At 33.5% G+C, this 15033-nt stretch overlaps 1 protein-coding gene across 1 annotated transcript in view; it reads right to left on the reverse strand.

Annotated features, from left to right (window-relative positions):
* The window catches only part of LRRC40 (leucine rich repeat containing 40), a 46297-nt gene that overhangs the window by 28098 nt on the left and 3166 nt on the right, over positions 1 to 15033 (reverse strand). Inside the window, exons 2-4 of the mRNA XM_077776419.1 lie at positions 4235 to 4416; positions 3040 to 3113; positions 874 to 1003 (exon numbers count right to left, since the gene is read on the reverse strand). Of these exons, the coding sequence (XP_077632545.1) occupies positions 874 to 1003; positions 3040 to 3113; positions 4235 to 4416 (386 nt within the window). The remainder of the gene's footprint in view (positions 1 to 873; positions 1004 to 3039; positions 3114 to 4234; positions 4417 to 15033) is intronic.

Consider the following 15033-nt stretch of genomic DNA (forward strand, 5'->3'; position numbering starts at 1 on the left):
ATATAAGTAAGTTCTTCAAAACACGTAATAGGGAAAAAAAAACAGGAAGAAGAATGTAAGAACTAACCATGTGCAATAGAGACTATTGGAACAAGTAATCTCCATCTAATCTAGCCAAAATCTTTCAGATTGCAGGCTCTAAAGTGGAATCTTACTCCTTTAGGGATATTTTGGGAGAAAAAAAGGGATACGTTTTGGAGTCAAATGGACTTATTAAAATCCTGAATTCCTTACTTATTAGTTACATGACTTCAGATGAGGTATTTTTTTATTTATATACACCATAGTTCTGTGTCTATTCTAGGGGATAAAACTATGTACCTTGCTATAGGTAAAGTACAAAGCAAAGTGCCTATTGTTTTTATTATTCTTAAAATAATATCTGTATTGCTTTACAGTTCTATTTAGGATGTGGCGCAGACGGAATGAAAATTTTGTGAGGCAATGTAGACATTTTGAAAAATGGAGAAGAAAAGGCAGGCCTTAAAGGAATTATCTGGACACGCAAAAGACAGAAGGGTCACAGCAGCAATAAAGGAGGAGTGGGTATACAAAAGAGAATTAGTATATGCTACAGACACCTGTGCTCTATTTTGGAAAACCATAAAAATCCTCTGAATAACAGTCATCCTTATCACCCTTTTCCCACACTCTATTCCTAAATTAAAACCTAAATTGATTTTATAAGAAAAAAATAGGAAAAATAAATTTTATAATATCTCATTTAGCAATCTAATTGAAATGCAGTTTCTGATAATCCAGTCATGTAATCAGCTGTCCATGTTCTCATTTCAATCATACATCCAATTTCTAAGACTGATGAAAAATCCCACCTCCCCCAAATTATATAAAAATTGGAAAATCACAACTTACCAAGTCTTCTAAGTTGAAAAGTTGTTCAAATCCCTCTGGAATGGAAGTTAGTTCATTATGCTGGAGATAGAGGCCCTTCAGGTTTCTCAGGTTTGTAATTTCTTCAGGAAGTATTTGCAGTTTGTTATGGCTATTGATTGTTAAAATAAATGTTGAGTAATTAGGTCACAACACAATAAATCATTGCAAAGGTATTTTTGGTAACTACAGGGGCTCATTTTAAAAAAATAAAATATGGTGACTAATTTCAAGGACTTCTCAAACATCACATACTAATAATGTTAACTCATTAAAATTTTGTGTTCTAAAGTAATCAAATAGAATTTCAAAGAAATAAAGGTTTTTAACTAAATAATTTATGAACTTTTAACTGTTTCCTTATAACCTTTTGATTTTATACGTAATTTGAAAGCATACACTGGACAATTTTTCATACTATGTCTGAATTTTAGAATTTTGACAGAGACATGGGCACACATACATTATAATGGAGTCACAGCTCATATGGGGATTATGTTTTTAAACTAGCACTCAAGACAAAAACAGCTCTTCCCAAGGGCCTGCCATGTCCAGGTGAATGTAGTATGTGACTCCATTCTTCTTTGTACTTAGTCTCAACTTTTCTACTCTGTCCTTCTGTAGAGATACTAAGTTTGTTGTTTTAGAAGTCCCAAGTCACTGAGCATGATATATTCCTTGATAATTAAAGGATGGCCTGACTTAACTTGTTCCCAGATTTATCTTAACTATTTACTTAGGAATTCTATTCTATTTTCACACCATATAGAATTACCTAACAAGTAACAGGGTGAAATGAGAAATAAAATGGGGTAAAAATAACCTTAAGGTATATAAAAATAAAACTAGATAGAATAAAAATGCCAAAAGATGCCTTCTAAAATAATAAACACTAAAAATTGTCAAAAATTAGTTAATATTTGGGCTCCTGGGTCAGTTAAGCATCTGACTCTAGATTTTAGCTCAAGTCATAATCTCATGGTTCATGAATTTGAGCCCCATGTAGAGCTCTGTGTTGACAGCTCGGGGGCCTGCTTGGGATTCTATCTCTCGTCCCCAACCCCCGGCCTGCCTTTCCCCAGTGTGCTTGCTTGTGCCCTCTCTCTCTTTCTCCTCTCAAATAAATAAACTTTAAAAAATCTGGTTACTACTGTTGGTCACCTACCTGAAATCTTTGTGTATTTCACAGGTACGTAGTTGGGCAGAGATGTAATTCTAACTATATAGTTCCTCCATTTCTTTTCCTCTTCTATTTCCTCCATCTTAACACTCTAATCTGAAAGTATTGGAAGCTAAAGCTAAAGGCATACCCAGTCTCTATACTCCTTTACCTCTTCTCTCAACCCTCCCCATTCTTGCCTTTGCAGGCCATATCCATGACTTTGACTTGTATGGGGAAGAGGTTCTGACGTAGCTCTAAACAATTAGCACCTTTTGTGTGTAGCTATTTTTGCTGATTTGTGGTAATTTTAAGTTTTTCATCAGATGAGGGCTGTAACTTAAGGAAGCATTTTCCCTCAAAGCTCAAACTATATTTTGAACACTTAGATCTTTTTATCTCCTAAATGAAATCTTCCCAAATCCCCTTTCCCCTAACCTATGCATATATAACATATAAGACAGTCATTTCTTGAAAGTCTAGAGGTGTGGATTAAAGGGCAAACAAAGTTAGTGAGAGTCTTAGCCACCTGGCTTCCCACATACCTAACAATGAGTACCACAAGCATATCCAGGGTCCTCAGAAAAGTTTAAAAGCTACTAATACTAAAGCCATGACATTTTTCATCACTAATGAAATAACTTTCAAATTTCTTCATTTACTTAAGCAGGAGACTTTTAAGAATATCAAAGTAACTTACAACCTGAGCTATCAACAAAAAGCGTTTCTAAAATAAATACTAAAAATTGTTACATAAAAATAAAACAAAAACCACTTAAAAAAATCATCTGGTCTACATTTGTAAAAGGAGAAAAACATGTGGGCAATTCTAAAAACAAATAATCTGAGAAAACTTAAAATTCTTATTCTGCTTTTACCACTTTCTGAGATTATACAAAAGTATTTTCTAATATTAAAAAATGTTTTTAAAATACTAGATTTACACCCCTATATTGGTAATACTGAAATTAAATAAGCTTAAATGTTACCTGACATTAAGTTTCTGAAGATTTTCTAACTCGCTTATAGCAGAAGGAAGGGATGTCAGCTGATTATCATGTATCTGAAAGTTATTAAAAGGCAGTCAATATCTTAGTTTTATAATTAACAACACATGAGCATGAGTTCTTTACTGTACAGAATTCTTCAACAATAATTTTGTTATTGTAATTCAATAGTATTGGGTTGGAGTCTGGTAATTTGTTCCTTGTATAGAAGAGGAAAAGGAATCTGAAGTTGACCACAATGTTGTTCAGAAATTGTGAAGTGATAAAGTCAACGATTTTAAATATTACAATTAAAAAAAATAACTTTATCTCATTGAGTGGAATTGTAATCTGAAATGAGAGATGAGAGCATTAGAAACTAATAGCACTTTGATGGTATGATTTATGTCAACATATACCAAAAAAAAAGGAGAAAGGGTATGGGGAACCTCCTTCATTTTTCTCACAGAACCATATTATTTTGAAATCACAAGGAACCTGAAAGAATACCTACAGCCAATCCATTCATGTTACGAATGGAAAAAATAAAAGCTTCTCTAGAAATCTGATGAGATCCAACTTTTTCAGATATGAGTTGGAAGATTTCTGATATTCCTAAATACAGTACATCAGAACTCTGCAGATTGTGAAATAAATTACTCATGCTTTGCTTCACAACACATAGCAACTAGAGAATAAAAAACAGTCCCTTAATATGCATACAATAATCTAAGCTCAATAATTTAAGTCAGCATTGAAAACAAGTTTAAAATAATTTTAAGTGCTGATTTAATGTCTAGAATAATGATGAGAAAAATAATAGCAATGAAAACAGATAAGCAGCAGCAACCACCTGTTAAATGCGGATTGTTCGCATGCAATAATGCATTTAATTCAAAGAACAAGTTTTAAAAATAGGTAGTAGTGTCAGTCTTGGTTTATAGAAGTGGAAACTGAGGCACAAGGAAGTAACTTTGCAAGGTTACACAGCTATCAGGTGGCACAGTCAGAAACTGAAGCCTGGTGTTATATGTACCCTAAATCATCATGCTATGCCCACCACTAATTTGTTACTCTTCCTTATATTCTACCAATTAAATATGGGTTTTCTGCTTTTCTCTGCTTATCAAAGCCTAAATTTAGCCTTAGAGTTTCTTAGAGTCTCAACTAATGACATATTTAGAATCAGTCAACTTACATCAAGAACAGTGAGTGCAGGCAGCAGTCGGAGATCATCTGTAAGTGACTGAAGTTTATTGTTGGATATGATTAGTTTGGTCAAATCTGTCTGCTCCCACCATCGCTCAGTAGCACTGAATGAAAGATTCTGATTAGCTTCCTCAGGGATATCCACATTTATTCTCCAGACACACTGAGGTACTATTTCCATCAATACACACCAAAAAGAAAAAAAGGAAAAAGGAAGAAAACAAGAGGTGAGATACTAAGTGGTATACTTTTATAATAGCCATTCACTTCACCTATTGGAAAGCAATTTCCAAAACATAAAAAAAAATACTTAAAACAATTCAAACAAGCAATGAACTACAACTAAAGTTGATTTTATTCAAAAACAGAATATGACGTGTGTTTTACATACTAAGTCTTTTAACTTCATTCAACTATATTTACTATATACATACTCTGCACAGCACATTGTGGCCAACATATAATGCAAAGAGAGAAAGGACTCTACCTTTGTGCTAATAGAATAGAGAAGGCATGGAAATCAACATTTATAAGGTGATATCATAATTTTACAAGTATATACTGTCTGAGAAAGCACTGACGCTAATAATGGCTAATGATAATAGCTAACATTTACAAATACCAGGCCATTTTCTAACATACTATTTAAACCTCATAACAACTCTGCGAGATAGGTGCTATTACTATTCTCATTTTATAGACAAGAAAAATAGGGCACAGAGAGAATGTATAATTTACCCAGGGCTATACAGCTAGTAAGTAGCAGAAACTGGATTCAAACACCTGCAAAGTTATAGTGTCTTGACTTTCAGTGGTTATTTGGAAGGCATAACTGACTCTGGTACTTGCCCTCTATTTCACCCAGCATATAATTTTATTTCTTACCCTATCACACAACAATGTGTGAATCTCATCAGAACAAATACAGCAACTCATGGAACACAGCAAATAAGACTGTACAAGTTGAATGTGGAAGACTCCAAGTTGAATGTGGAGAGTCCAGGTTCACCACTATAAAAACTGAAACTCCAGAAGGTACTAACTTGCTACAGTGTTGTAGCAAAACCATTTTAACTTCATTCCATCATATAAGTAGGACTACATATGAGTATGATTTTAGAACTTTGAGCATTATTAATCAAGGCAACAATTGGTTATACCCTGCGGTCATTGGCTATGTTTACAGAATGATACTAAATGAAAAGGTATAGTCAAAATTTAAAATTCAGGATACTGAAGTACAATTCAGAAATACTAGTCTGATACATTGGTTTAACAGAAGCAAAGCAATTCTGAAATCTATGAGGTTTATACTCATCAAGAAAAATGGGGTAACTATAATCATATTAGAATATATTAAAAGATTCTTCTCTAACCCCTTCTCTCTGCTTAGTGTCTTCTTTACACTTCTATCAATGAAACTCCACTTAATAATCCATCATATTTCCATTTGTGGATAGAGGTTTATTTATTTTTTTAATTATTTATTTATATTTGAGAGACAGAGACAGAGCACAAGTGGGAGAGAAGCAGAGAGAGAGGGAGACACAGAATTTGAAGCAGGTTCCAGGCTGCAAGGTGTCAGCAAAGAGCCCGACGTGGGGCTTGAATTCACAAACTGTGCGTGAGATTATGACATGAACTGAAGTTGGATTCTTAACCAACTGAGCCACCCAGGCACCCTGAGGTTTATTTTTACAGCAAAGCAAAATAAGAAAAATCCTCTCTCCCCAGTTCTTTTGAGAGCAAAAGCACCATAAAATGTATCATTACTACTACTACTACTATTATTATCACTATTATTTTGGTGTTCAGTTATGGATGGTTGAGTGGGAATAAGAAACACAGATCAACTCAGATTAGCATGTGAATTTACTGACACTAAAAGCCAGTAGAAATGGGGATACTCATGTATTTGACTAAATTTTGATGTTACTCGAGAGGAAAAAAAAGTTACCAATGTGCCATACAGATTGAGTCACCAAGTTTCAGTATAAAAAACAAGGCAAGACAAAATAATACAACATACAAATGTAGAAAAGAAGCTATGTGATATGCACAATTTTACTCCTAAGAAACTATGTAGAGCATTTGTGCATATATTTTCCTCTAACATCCATACATAGATGTTAGATCTATACGTAATTAAGATGATTATAATTAAAAAGCAATGTAATACAAATTTGGAGGGGTAGGAAGGCAGGAAGTACAAGAAATTGTACATAACACAATGAAAATACATGTTACCCATCAACTACACTAAATCACTGTTAACATTTTCTCATTAATTCAGATTCTTCTATTAACAAAATTTGCCTTTGTAGGAACTATCAAAGGATGGATAATTGTTGATATCATATTGTTAATGAGCATGTATCAATTTGCTTTTCCAAAAACACGGACATACCGCTTATTCTTTTCCTTATTAACTTGTTTGTAAGGTATCCAAACTTTCTCGAGAGCTTACAGCATCAAGATTCATGTCACACTCTTCTTCCCTTCCCCACAAATACGAAGAAGGTATAAATAGTCCTAATTACTGAGGAATTCTTTAGAGCCACCTAAAAGTAGCTTACCAATTGATAAAATAGATACTATCAGGTAAGGATGAATGTCAATAGGCATACAAATGTGAAAAAAATTACTCTGTAGGGAGGTTTACTTACTTTACCTAATACTTAAAGAATAGTATAATGAAGTAAAACTCCAGGTATCCATCACCCACCTGTAACAAATTATCAACTCATGGCCAGTCTTGCTTCATAAATAATCTCACTCCACATATCTAAGCTACAATTGTAAACTAGAAAAAGAGCATATTAAACCCAAAGTAAATAGAAGCAAAGAAATAAAAAGTAGAAGTCAATCAAATCGAATAGACTAAAATGTAATTAAACCAATACCTGTTCTTTGAAATTAGGAATATCACCATAGATCTTACAGATGTTAAAAGAATAAAAGAATATTATAAACAACTTTATATCTATAAAATCAACAACTGAGATAAAATGAACAAATTACTTAAAAGGGTGAAAAAAACACAACAGCAAAAGAAAACCTGAGCAGCCTTGCATCTATTAAAGAAATTAGATTTGCTATCTTAAAACATTCCCATTGAAATATTTAAAATATAGGGGCACCTAGGTGGCTCCGTCGGGTAAGCATCCGACTTCGGCTCAGGTCGTGATCTCGCAGTTCATGGGTTCGGGCCCCACATTGGGCTCTGTGCTGACAGCTAGCTCGGAGCCTGGAGCCTGCTTCAGATTCCGTGTCTCCCTCTCTCTCTGACCCTCCCCTGCTCACATTGCCTCTCTCTCTCTCTCAGAAATAAATTAAAAAATAAAAAATAAATATTTAAAATATATTTAAAACAAAGAAAACTCCAGGCCCAATGCCTTCACTTGTGAATTCTAGCACACATTCTACATACATAGAAATAACACTAATTCTACATATACTCTTTCAGAAAATGGAGGAAAGAACAACCCATAACCCATTTTATAAAGCCAGCATTACCCTGATACTAAAACCAGATGATATTAAAAAAAAAGAAAAAAGCTACAAACTAAAATCCCTAATGATTATAGACCCCCAATTCCTTAACAAAAAGTACTTTATAAAAAGTACATCACAACCAAGTGGGAGTTACATCAAAAATGAAAGACTGCTTTAACATATAAAGATCAATCAATGCAATCTATCATATTAACAGGAAAAAAAAGATCCCAAGGATTCTCAAGAAATCAAAAAAAAAGCATCTGACAAAAACATGATAAAAACTCTCAAAAAAGTAAGTATTGAAGGGAATTCCTTCAACCTGATAAAAGGTTTCTATGAAAAAGGTACAGCTGGTATCATACACAATGGTAAAAGACTAAGTGCTTTCTCTTAGTGCTTTCTTAAGGCAAGGAAGCACATTCTCACTACTTCAGAATTTTACTATGGATCCTGACCAATACAATAAAACAAAGAAAAGAAATAAAAGACATCCATATTGGAAAGGAAAAGTGAAACTGTCTCTTTAAGAGACAACATGATCATCTATGCAGAAAATCCTAAAGAATCTATAAAAAAATTATATGTAATGAGTTTAGAAAGTGCACAGAATTCAAGGTTAATATACAAAAATCAACTGTGTTTCCATATGGTAGCTGTCCTTCTCTGCCTAAGTTATTTCGCTCAGCATAACACCCTCAAGGTCCATCCATGTTGCTACACATGNACAGCTTGGTAAATTTGTAATTAGTTAAATGTACATTTATCACTGTATGTCCACAAATTCTAATCTTAGGTATGTAACTCAATAGGAACAATAATGTATGTCTACACAAAGACTGTATTTGAAAGCTCATGGCAGTTTTAGTCATAATAGTCAAAAACTACAAGCAACTTGGGGCACCTGGGTTGTTTGGTCAGTTGAGCAACTGAGTCTTGATTTTGGTTCAGGTCATGATCTCGTTGTTCTTGAGTTGAAGCCTCGCATCAGGCTCTGCACCTCAGTGCTTAGGATTCTCTCTGTGTCTGCCCCTCCCCTGCTCGCTTACTCTCTCATTCTCTCTCTCTCTCTCCCTCTCTACATACACTATTTTTAAAAAATTAGAAGCAACTCACATGGACATCAACAGCTGAATGGATAAACAAATTGAGGTATATACATACAATAGACTATTACTCAACAATAAGAAAAAAACTACTGATATAAACAACATGGATGGACCTCAGAAAACATAGTAAGCAAATGTGTAATTCCATGTAAATAAAAATTCTGGAAGAAGCTAATCTATATTGACAAAAAGCAGATCATTGGTTGTATAGAACTAGCAGTAGGGATTGACTGACAGAAAAGGAGCTTAAAAGGGAATTTCTGAATGTAGGAAATTTTCTATATTTTGATTGTGGTAGTGATTAGACAATTGTGTGTGTGTGTGTGTGTGTGTGTGTGAAAACCCACTGAATGACACACTTAAAATGGGTGCATACATTGTTTTTAAATTATACTCCAATAAGGTTAATGCAAAATAAAATACAGATGATATATCATCTTTAATATCTATAATATATCATCTGATATATTATCAAGGTAATCTTATTAACATATACACATTTATTCATTTATATATACATATCAACAAGTGAATGAATAAACAGAGATATATAAGTATAAATACACATACACGTATACACACCAGTACACTACACACACACACACACACACACACACACACACACACTTCTCTCAAGATAATAATTGCCTTAAACAGCACTACCCAATACAACTTTCTCAATGATAGAAATTTCCTATATGTTGCACTATATGGTAGCCAACAGCTGCATGAAGCTATTGAACACGTATTAAAATGTGGCTAAAGTGACTGTAGAACATGATTTTTAATTTTATTTATTTTGGTTAATTAAAATTTAAATAGCCACATGTGACTAAGGCTTCAACACTGGACAGAATGGCCCTTAACAAAGGCTGAGAAAAGATTTCTTTGCATTTTTTTTGGCATACTACTCTTTCTTCCACTTACAATAGCTCATTATAGAAATGAGGACTCCAGGTGGTAAAGAGCTGTGTAATATGGGGAAGAAATTTAGAAGTGAATAAGGGAGGAAACAGAGAAGAAATAAAATAACATGTTTAAAATGGTGTTTAGAGTATGGAGGTTCCTCAGGAAACTAACAATAGAACTCCCCTAGGACCCAGCAATAGCACTGCTAGGAATTTACCCAAGGGATACAGAAATGCTGATGCATAGGAGCACATGTACCCCAATGTTCATAGCAGCACTCTCCACAATAGCTAAAACATGGAAAGAGCCTAAGTGTCCATCAACAGATGAATGGATCAAGAAGATGTGGTTTATCTATACCATGGAATACTACATGGCAATGAGAAACAATGAAATCTGGCCATGTGTAGCAACATGGATGGACCTTGAGGGTGTTATGCTGAGCGAAATAAGTCAGGCAGAGAAGGACAAATATCATATGTTTGCACGTATAGGAGGATTAGGAGGAACTTGACGGAGGAACAAGGGGGAGAAGAAGGGCGGAAATGGTGGGGGAAAGGGAGAGAGGCAAACCATGAGAGACTCTTGAATGCTGACAAAAACTGAGGACTGATGGATGTGGGGGGGAGGAGGGATGGGCATGGAGGAGGGCACGTGAGGGGATGAGCACTGAGTGTTATGTGTAAACTAATTTGACAATAAACTGTAAAAAATTAAAAAATTTAAAAAAATAAACATTGAAAAATTAAAAAAAAACAAAAAAACAAAAACTGTATACCAATTCAAAAAAAATTAATAAAAAAAATAAAATACCTTTGATGCATAGTATAAATATTAAGAAAATATTAGGGAATCAGTCATTTATTCTTTCATGGTATGAAAATATTATATAATGATTTCCCCTTTCATTCATCCAAAGTAAGCCAAATTNTGACAATAAACTGTAAAAAATTAAAAAATTTAAAAAAATAAACATTGAAAAATTAAAAAAAAACAAAAAAACAAAAACTGTATACCAATTCAAAAAAAATTAATAAAAAAAATAAAATACCTTTGATGCATAGTATAAATATTAAGAAAATATTAGGGAATCAGTCATTTATTCTTTCATGGTATGAAAATATTATATAATGATTTCCCCTTTCATTCATCCAAAGTAAGCCAAATTCTAGTGCTTGCTTTGGAAGCACATATACAAAGTAAGCCAATTACTGAATTTCATATTTAAAATACAGTAGAATACTTTATACATTTAGTGTTAGGGCCAGAATTATTACCCACTCTAGAGGTAAACTGTAATGTCACACTGAAACAATTTGCCATTCCTGCTTATTTGTATACTACATTGGGTTTAGATACAAGGCAGATACCTACTTTGGAAGTAAAAGGGGGGTAAAAAAACCTTTGTCGATATGGGCCATCATTAAATTTGAAGTAAGATAAGAAATAAACTTTTTTTTTCTGGAAAAAATAAAAATAAAAAAATAAAATGGTGTTTACATGGAAGGATAAAAGAATGTGTAGCCAGCAAACTATAAGAGCAACAAATCATGAGATTTAAAGATCTTTTTGACTGTTTTGAACAGTTTCACAGATATAAAGATCACCCACTGTATATGATGTTTCCTTAAGTAGAAAACCATAATCATTCCCATTAATCATAGTCTGTATCCTAGTCTATGTAGATTCTATCTTCTAAAAGGCTGTAAATATATTAAACTATGATACACAGTAGGACATAATGGGTGTATCTCTGACCAGAGTCAGGAAACTAAGGCCCAGTTTAAACTGTGCAACTAAGCCAACTGGTTACCAATTAATATCTCATCTAATATCTCTGGTTACCAATTTCCTTGTTCATTAAATGAAAGGGCCCCACCATAATTTAAATGCTAGGATGCAACAACAGTAGTACAAACAGGCTTTTGCTAGGTGCAGAATAATAGTTTAGTAACAGCTTACCCTACAAATGCCACTCACTAAATTATCTACCCAATTATGAGCATTTTTTTAAAAAATTATGAGCATTAAAAAGAATAAACCAATAAATCCAGCACTGTATAGCTGGGAAAGCTCATTGATAAACATTCCAAATTTCTCCACAGTAGTTTATTCATGATAACCAACTGCCTCATTACATGAAAGAATCCCCCATATCGACAATCCAAAATACTGTGTCACTTTCAGACTGTCTTTAAAATTTAATAAGAAAAATATACACTCTCTCTCTCACACACACACACACACACACACACCCCAGAATAAAATTAAATAGTTATATAGAAGGCATTAACTCAGTTGCATCTTGAGGTTAATGCAGAGAGATATATCTTTGTGCTTTAGAGCACCTGAGTCATTGTTATGTTAGAATAAATGAAGACAATGATACCCTTGAAGTCCCTCAGGATACTATAAGAAAAAAATGAAACAATGTTTAACATACAGAAAAGAAAACATTGTAACCAATCACTTTAAGAGAAAAATATACTTGAATTTGTTACTTTAATTTGAGAGTACATTCAGTTTTACAGTAAAGATAAGCCTCACTGAAACTCTAAATCCATTCTTCCCAATCACTTTTTTTTCCTGTGACTATACGATAGATGGCATTCACTTAACCTTCCTACTCAAGAAAACATTAAAATGCAAGTGAGCAAACATGACATTAATACAGAGATACATTCAAGTTTGCACTAATTTATAAAACAAATTTTGGCACTGACAATAACTTGAGATATACATCTCAAGAGACTGAGACACTAAAGTTTAGAATTATTTTAACAGATCAAGAAATAGGATTGGGACTTTTAATTAACTATCTAGTTCCTTGTTTTATAATCTAAACAAGCAGACTTCCCTGGATTTCAGTATGCTAAAAATTAAACGTTTACCTCAAGATTCTGCCATCATATACAGATTAACATACTTTCCTTTTGCTTTTATTTCGAAGAAATGTTCAAGAATTAGCTTGTTTTAATTAGCTCAACTAGAAATATAGTTTCTTTCTGAAATTATTTGTTATTAAAATCTGATACTTTGGTTAATTCTTATTAGCTGTTTAGAATATTATAATAAATTCCATTTGGGGCACCTGGGTGGCTTAGTCAGTTAAGCATCCGACTTTCGCTTAGGTCATGATCTCGCAGTTTGTGGGTTCGAGCCCCGTGTCAGGCTCTGTGCTGACTGCCAGCTCAGAGCCTGGAGCCTGTTTCAGTCTGTGACTCCCTCTCTCTCTGACCCTCCCCTGCTCACGCTGTCTCTCTCTCTCTCTCTCTCTCTCCTAGAAATAAATAAAACATTAAAAAATTTTTTTAAAAAAAATAAATAAATTCCATTAAAGCAACAATTAGTCAAAATACAGAGTCAGCTAAATAATAAAGCAGAACACTGTTAATACAGATTTAAGGATGGTTATTTAAATCTTGGGAAATATATGGTTTATGATACACTTTTACAGTGTCATAACAAACTCTACAAACTGAATAAGGCAAATTCTCACTACCTTAAAATAGATGACATGACATCTTGAGGCCTAGAAGCCCTAGACCTATTCACTTAATTCCACAAATGGAAACTAACCAAATTGCTCTCTGAAAGGTAAGGAAAGATGGCCATATACCCATATTTCCCTTTCAAATAATACTGGTTTTAAACACATGCAATTGGTTTGTTTAATAAATTATTGACTTACCAATTTTCCTGTCAGTTCAACAATGTGGTTTCCTTTAAAATTTTCAGCATTCTTTTGTTCCAAACTCTGGCACTTTTTTCTTTCACTGAGTTTTTGATGAATCACCCAAAAACATTTTCTATACTATTGTTCTACCAATGGCGGGCAACCACAAAGCAACAATCAATACCTCCTTTTCAATGCTGTCTTTATTTTACCTGGCCCAGTGAAAAAGCTGCAATATCTATACTAAACCAAGCAATGATATATTTTTGTGTACTTGCTCAGAAAAAGAGCAGTCGTTTAAAATTTCCACAATATTGCTAATATTCTTCTTTGAAGTTGGTTATTAACAGTTATTTATGTTCAGGCATACCTTTGTCAGTAAGTACAAAACTGACACTCAACGCGCCTGGGTGGCTCAGTGGGTTGAGCATCCAACTTCTGCTCAGATCATGATCTCACAGTTCGTGGGTTCAAGCCTTGCATCAGGCTCTGTGCTGACAGCTCAGAGTCAAAGACCTGGAGTACAATTCTGTGTCCCCCCCTCCCCCTCTCTGCCCTGTCTCTGTTCATGCTCTGTCTCTCTCTGTCTCAAAAATAAGTAAAACAAAGGAAAAAAAATAAGAAAAACCCTGACACTCAAGAACAATAACTTTAAAACTGCCAATAATATTCAGATGTTTAAGTATATTATAGTAGTCAGAAGATGAAATATTATGGTCATTAAAAATAATCAGATTTTTCAAGTGACACCACAAAATGTACAAAGGTCAGAAAAGCAGGACTCAGTACAACTCTTACTTTGTTAAAAATAAAAAATAAAAGGCAAATTACACATTATATTCACACAGAAAACTATAGGAGATAAACCTTCAAAATATCAATAGTGACTAACCCTGAATGGTTATTTTCACTTTTTATGCTTTCTATAGATAGTACTTTTCCTGTCATAGACACAATGCTTTTATAAAGAAGAAAATAATAAATGGGTATTTCCATTAAGGAAACCCCTCAGGAGTACTCAGATTTCAGTTACAGGTAAAAATTAATCTGTACTGAGTATTAGTTAATACCCTATCAGGGTAATAAAGTGTCTCATTGCTCTTAGACTTTCCACTAAGAATCAATTCAACGCCACCATGTAAGAGAAAGAATAACAGTTAACAGACTGTTAACTGCTTTTGGTTATATACACCAAATTAAAGGCTAGGTTCTATTTTTCCAGTGTAGAAATAATGGACATGATGGTACATTACAAATACCTTTGTATTACTGCATAAATAAGAAGGGACGAAAGACCTGGAGTACAATACAAAAAGTTGTTATTTTAACAAGTACAATTTTTAATAAACAAATTTGAATAAAACATATCAAAATGCTTATGTGACTATAAATTATCTGAAGTGCCAATCTGCTTCTTCAGCACAATATCTGGAGTAGGCATACATCACAGTATATAACAAATATGATTTAAATAAGTATCTGTCTATAAGTCCCCATAGCATTCAAATACTTTCATATTATCTCATATCTGTCATATAAAATATCCCATGATATCTCATGTATATTGATAATAATCTGAAAGAACCTATGTTTGATAAT

This window comes from Crocuta crocuta, unplaced genomic scaffold, assembly GCF_008692635.1.
Source record: "Crocuta crocuta isolate KB4526 unplaced genomic scaffold, BGI_CrCroc_1.0 scaffold342, whole genome shotgun sequence".
NCBI lineage: Eukaryota > Metazoa > Chordata > Mammalia > Carnivora > Hyaenidae > Crocuta > Crocuta crocuta.